At 49.9% G+C, this 6,654-nt stretch overlaps 1 protein-coding gene across 1 annotated transcript; it reads right to left on the minus strand.

The window, feature by feature from the left end:
- Positions 1–437: 437 nt before the first annotated feature.
- Positions 438–4,638, minus strand: LOC101563778 (putative exonuclease GOR). Its single transcript, XM_004631141.1, has 2 exons — positions 4,437–4,638; positions 438–2,350 (listed from the first exon to the last, which is right to left on the minus strand). Exons 1-2 carry the CDS (start codon positions 4,636–4,638, stop codon positions 438–440), a joined length of 2,115 nt encoding a protein of 704 aa, XP_004631198.1.
- Between the last annotated feature and the right edge of the window lie 2,016 nt (positions 4,639–6,654).

Raw genomic sequence — 6,654 nt, forward strand, 5'->3', positions numbered from 1 at the left:
GGTACAGGAGGATTCCAAGCAAAGGCACAGCACAGAAATTTAGAGACTTAGATAAACTGACTCAAACTAAAAGTTTAAAAGGGATAATTCCCAGTTAAAGAAGAAAAATAAATAAATAAATAAATAAAATAAAAAATAAAAAAGTAAGCCAGGGCAGGTCTGATCTCTCTCCGCGTAGGGATCAGAATCAGGGCAGGGGTAGCTGGTGGAGCTTATGGGTGTTTGCTGGTTGGAATAGGGGGCTGGAGGGATTGGGAGTTATGGGTACTGACAAGCCAGGGCCGGAGAGTTGGGGGAAAGGGATGCGGCTGGCAGACTGGGGGTTGGGGTGCTGGTGGGCTGAGGGAGCTATCTCAGGGAAGGTAGAGGTCTGGGAGGGACAAATAGTTGGCACCAGATAGCCACCAAGCTATCTCCCCAGTCCTCTGGTGTTGGTCTTACATTGCCACTGGCTCCGTGGGGTGGCCGGTTTGTTCATGTCTCGGTTTCCAGTTGCGGCGGCAGTGCACAGGGTTGGCTTTTGGAGGGGGCCTCGGCCAAGGGCAGGCCTGGGCTGCCGGAGAAGCAAGTGGTGGTGGCAGTGGCGGCGGTGGCAGCAGCGGCGACGGAAGCAGCGGCAGCAGAGGCGGCAGTAGCGGCAGTAGCGGCAGCGGCGGTGGGCTGCTCAGGGCCAAGTCCTCCATGATCTTCCAGCCCACCAGGCGCATGCAGGCGCCGGCATCCTCGCAGGAGCTGTGCCCACCAGGCTTGTCCTGGATGACCTCGTGGAGGTAGTCGGCCACGAGGCTCCGCAGAGAGCGCTTGTAGGGGAAGCCCAGGGGGTGGGGGAAGAGCACGGACGTGTCCACCACCGAGGGGTGGATCATCTTCAGCACTAGCAGGTCGCTCTCCAGGCTGTGCCCGATGAGAATGCTGTCGGTGGTCAACTTGCTCAGCAGGAAAGCCTGCACGTCTGGCAGCCTGACGCTGGTGTGCGCTAGGTCAGCCTCCGTCACCCCAGAAAACCTGGTATTGTAGTCCACGATCTCACGGTCAGGCTTGACGAAAGTGTCGTATACCACGCGCATGTCCGCATCTACCAGGGTGATCCGAGTCAGCTCCAGGCCGCGCGTAGTGAAGCACATCTCGCAGTCCAGGGCGTAGATTTCTGGGTGCGTGTCTTGCGACGGCCCGTTGGTCCCGGTCTTCACGAAGCCTTCGAGGTTCTCTTTCCTGCCGTCGTGCACATGCTGCTTGGCTACCTGGCAGCCGACGGCGCCGGCCGGGGCGGAGCAGCACGTGTACAGGTTTTCCCAGGCGCCCGCCTGCAGCTTCCGGCGCGGCCGCCCCCAGTGGTAGACGCACGGCTCGGGGCGCAGGCAGAGCCCCCACACGGACACCGGGTACTCGGCGCCGCAGCGGCAGCAGGTCCTGTGCGAGGGGTTGTGCGGCCGCTCGGCGCTGTAGAGCACGGCGCGTCCCGGCCGCGCAGGGTCCGGGAACGGGAAGCTGTTGACCTTGCGCTGCTCCTCGGTGAGCAGGTAGCTGCAGAGGCTCCGGTACAGGGCGGCCCGGCTGAGGCGCGCGCCGGGGCCCCTCCGCGCGCTGCGCGGGCTCCTGCAGGGGCCGCAGAGGCAGGCCGCACTCTGGCCCCTCCACACGCTGGTCAGCACCTGCAGCGGCAGCGAGAGCGCCAGGCACCACTCGACCAACAGGCCGACGCAGCAATGGCGGGTGGCCATCGCCGCGCTGCCCGCGCACTCCTTCTGGAAGCGCTGCGAGGGCGAGCCGGGGGCGACCGGCTGGGCCGCGGCGTCGGAGGAGGTCTCGGACGCCGAGCCCGCCGATGTGCGCGTCTTCGACTGCGGTGCGCCCTCCGAGGTCTGGCTGTCGCGGGCTGCGACGGTCCTCTTCGCCTCCATGGCGGCGTTTGCCACCTTCGCGTCCGGAGCGTGGATCCCCCTCTTCCCACCAGGGGAGTGGGCCACCGGGGGCTTCTTGGCCGGTCGCGGCTGGGCCGGCACCTCTGGGCCTCTTCTTGGAGGTTGCGCCTGGATGACAATAAAGCCCGAAGCCTGATGGCAGCTCTGAGGCGGGCTTGAATACGGGGTGAGATCGACAGCTTCCACCTTCTGAGCCTGCGGATGTCCTGGTGGGAACCAGGAAGGTGCGGTAGCCCTCAAGCTCATAGTGCAGCGCGAACCCAGGAGCGTGTGCAGCGGCGTCCTCCGCGGTCTGCGAGTGTCAGGGTGTGCCCTCGCCCTTATATGTGCGGCCCGGCGTCCAATCACCTCACGCCCTCGGCTTCCGGCGTCCCGGGCTCCTCCTACCGGGCAGGCGTACGCGATTGGGTCGGACTCTGCCACACGCCCTGTGACGCCTTACGCTCCTCTTGTACACTCTCATTTTCCCTGACGAAGACCCTACAATTTTACAACATTCACTGAATCTGCACTATAGAGGACGAAACCGAGATTCAGAGGGTTTAGGCAACTCGTTCAAGTCACGTCAAGTGCCAGGATGCCAGGGTTTGGTCCTGGCAGGCTGACATCTGCTGGTGGCCTTTACGAACCTGGAAGTGCCACTTGGTTTACTCTGCCTGGGTTTGTGAGTATCCTAGCGTGTCCAAGCGGGTTCAATCCCCAACTCAGGGGAAAAAGAAGCAATACTTGTACAGTGGGAGTGTTAAAAGGATGGTTTTTACGCAACAAATATTTTGTATTAGTATATGTTTTTAATACGTAATAATTACATTAATCTTGGGAACTTAAGACACATACATATGGCACCTTTTTTTAAAAAAAAATTATGTATTTGGTACAGGTTCTCACTACACAGCTTGCACTTGTAATCCTCCTGTTTTAAGGCTCCCCAACACTGGGATTACAGGGGTGCACCACCGCGCTCGGACTCGGTTACGGTCTCAAGCGTGCCCCGAGGGCGGGGCCAGCGAGGCGTGAGGGATCGGGGAGTCAAATGTGGTCCCTAAGCTTGCCAAAGCAGGCGCTTTAGTCTGCCGAGTTACCAGCTGGCCCACGTGTGGCATCTTGATCATCTTTGTTCCTCTTTTCTCCAATATCATGGCCAATTTTTTGTTTTGTTTTTCAGCAGGATCTCACTAAGTTGCCAAACTGCCCAGACTAGGTTCGAACTTCTCGCCTCCTGGAATGATTGGCAGCCACCATCATGCCCACTTAATTACTATGTGCCTGCTATATACTATGCACTGACTATAGATATTAAAAATAAAATTACTCAGTGACCTTAATTAAATTCGGTAGAAAAAGTACTGATGTAACAAAGATTTCTAAGATATGTCTACAAATAAAGTTAGACCTGGGAGGATGAACGAAGGTACACAGAGTTTAGATCAGTGGTTAGGAATGGGTAAGATTCAAGATGGTGAAGTTAGAGAGAAATCTTCTGGTTTTTTTTTTTTTTTTTTTTTTTTTTTTTTTTTTTTGTTTGTTTGTTTTTTCCTTCTCTGAACTGGGGATTGAACTCAGGACCCTGTGCTTGCGAGGCAAGCACTTATTCTAACTGAGCTATCTCCCCGGCCCAAGAAATCTTAAAAGATAGGATTTGTGTTATACCATTTCATCATTCACAAAAATCAAGTCAAATTCTTAGAGACAAAAATTGGAAAAGATTGGGGCAGGGCGTCATGCTTCATACTTGTAATCCACTCATTTGGGAAGCTACCCCAGGAGGATCACTGTGAATTTGATTCCAGTTGGGCTACATGATGATTTCAAGGCCAGCCTGAACTACATACTTAGTGAGACCCTTCTCACAAAAAACCCAAAAAAATTGGAAATGATGAGATTTTTCTTGTCACTTTTATTATTGCTGAGACAAAATTCCCAACACCCCAAATTAAAGGAGGAAAAGTTTATTTAGCTCACAGTTTGTAAGGGGTTTCAGTCCATAACTGGTTGACTTCAAAGCAGGGTAACCTGGGAGACAGGTATCAAAGCAAAGAAACAGTTTATGGGAAGCTGAAGACAGCAAAAGCAAGCAAGCAATGGTGAGACAAGACTTTTTTCCTTTATCTTGTATCTAGGCTACTGGAATCAGAAAGTGCCAAACCAACTCATTGAATGAGTTTTCCTGAACTTCTGGGATCTCTACTGAACCTTTGGCCTCACACTTACAGCTTGACACACTGCCCTTTCAGGGTCACACTGCCTGACTTTTCAGGCTTTCTTTCTTCTCCAGTTGTACGGGGTCTACAATGCAGTTTCAGCTTCATACTCAGCTCCACACACTGCCCACTCGGTGATCCACTGTCTGGCCTCCAAGACCTTCTGATATCTGGGTAGAAGCCTTGATGACTCTAATTCCCACTTTCTGCATTTACCTAAAACCAACACCATGTGGATAATGCCAAGGTCTACTGCCAGCAGGAGCAGTAGCCAAGTTTCCTTGTCTTTTGAGTAGAGGGGCGGGGTGCCTACATTGCTGAACAGTGTGAATCCAATTCTGAGGAACGAATTCTCTTGGCTGCTGCATTTCTGCAAGGTGGTGCTCTGGGACTCTCTTCTCAAAGCAAACACTTTCACTTTTGCAATTTGGAGGCTGCAAAGGGCGGAGTTCTGCTACTTCTTGTGAAACCCTCAGGCTATCTTTTCTATTTCTCGATCTTTTCTCAGCAATCATGATCTCTGCTCTTTTTGCAGTCTACAGCTTTACTGGAGCTTCCTTTCTGGCCATACTCAAAACATTTTCAATAATTTTGCTGGGCTCTTTGTTCTTTTTCTTCCTTTTATTGTTTTGTTTTGTTTTGGTTTTTTTTGCCTGGTTTCACTATGCAGTTTAGACTGACTTTGAACAGACTTTATAACCCAGACTGTCCTTGAACACTTGATGATCCTCCTGAGTGCTGGGATTGCAAATGTGCTCCACTATGCTTAGCAATGGGCTCTTTGCTCTTGATTCTCAACATATATCTGGATAAAGGCCCTCAATAGTAGCCGTGCCACCACTTCAACATTAACCGGCCTTGAATTTTTTTCTGCAAGATTAATTAGTTCACCACCTTTATTCTATTCATCTCAGGCAAAGTCTCTGGAGACAAGCAAAATGGAGATACACTTTCTGCCAAGGTATAACACACATGACCCAGAGTCCAAAAGTCAATCTTTCTTTCTTGCAGAAATCTCCTGATCCTGGTCTTTACCAGCAGGATTTATTGAGCACCGTGGTCTTCTGAGCTCTGACCAGAATCTCCCATTAAGTACCATCTAAGGTGTTCTAGTTCTTTGTTTCTCACCCAGAATCTCCAAACCTTCCCAAACTCTGCCACATGGTCAGATAATGTCACAGCAATGGCCCCACCTCTGTGCTATCCAGTTATGTCTTGGTCATATTTCAGCAATGAGTACAGTAACTAAAAAGTATACTTGTATATGTTCAGATGATTTTTTAAAAATCAGTGGAATTGTCAGATTAGCATGGTATCATCTACATAATGAAATGTTTTTACCTTGATTGTTGTTATAATTTGTGTGTAGTTGTCCCCCGAAAGACTCATGCAGTCATGGGGTGGACTTCTAGACTTTGTCATTAATTCATGATCCAGTGCTGGGATTATGGGTGTGAGTGCTTCACCTGGCTGGGGGCAGATAGCCTGAATGCAATATAAGGGAAATAGGCTTGCTGTCTGTCGCCATTGTTGCTGCTGCTCCTGCTCTTTTGCTCTTTGCCCTTTGCCACTGCCATAAACCACTGCTCTCTGGCATGTGCCACTCTGCCTTGGAACTAGCTTAGTATGGACTGAAACCTCCAGTAACTGTGAGCTGAATAAACCTTTCCTAGGTCTGGGGTGATAGCTCAGCAGTGTAAGTGTCTGCCTGGCAAGAACAATGTCCTGAGTTCAATCTCTGGTATAAAAAAATAAATTAAAAAAAAATAAGAGAAAAAAAGAACATCTAAGCCAATAAACCTTTCCTTTCTTAGTTTTGGGTGTCAGGTAGTTTGTCCCAGGAATGAGAGAAAAGTAATAAAGATAGAATTTGGTGCCAGAGAAATGGGGTCTTTGCTGTGACTACCTGACCATGTGGATTATAAGCCTTTGGAAATGGCTTATGGGAAGAGATAGGAAGGATTTGGAGATGTCACCTGTAAGAGAAGAGCTGACATGCATTCAGCTGCTTTGTATGGTAGATTCTGGTCAGAGCTCAGAAGAGCAGAAGGCTGACAGAAATTCTGCCTATAAAGACCAGGCTTGGGAGATTTTTCTTGGAAAGATGGACTGCATTGGTTGTTGGACTCCAGATGATGTGTATTATGGCTTGACAGAAGGTTTGTCTGTATTTTCTTGTGTCCAGAGATTTGCCTGAGACTGAGAGTAAGTAGTAGACTGCTTAATCTTGCAAAAGAAATTTCAAGGCAATGGAACGTTGAAGCAGTGGCTTGGCTATTGTTGGGGGCTTTTAGAAAGATATATGTTGAGAATCAAGAACAAACAGTCCAGGGGCCAAGGAGATGGCTCAGTAGAATAAGCGCTTTCCTGGCAAGCACAAGGGCCTAAGCTCAATCCTGGGTTCTGCAAAAATAAATAAATAAATAAATAAATAAATAAATAAATAAATAAATCCAGCCAAATAAAAAAACCCCAAAAGTCCAGCAGGATGATTTAAAATGTGAGTTTGGCCAGAAAAGAAGCATCAGTAA

This window comes from Octodon degus, unplaced genomic scaffold (assembly GCF_000260255.1).
Source record: "Octodon degus isolate 3935 unplaced genomic scaffold, OctDeg1.0 scaffold00038, whole genome shotgun sequence".
Lineage (NCBI taxonomy): Eukaryota > Metazoa > Chordata > Mammalia > Rodentia > Octodontidae > Octodon > Octodon degus.

Coding starts and splice junctions, on each gene's coding strand:
- LOC101563778 (XM_004631141.1), bottom strand. CDS start 4,638: ATGATTGCTGAGAAAAGATCGAGAAATAGAAAAGATAGCCTGAGGGTT. Junction 2,351..4,436: donor GATTCACACTGTTCAGCAAT/GTAGGCACCCCG, acceptor AAGGCGTCACAG/GGCGTGTGGCAGAGTCCGAC.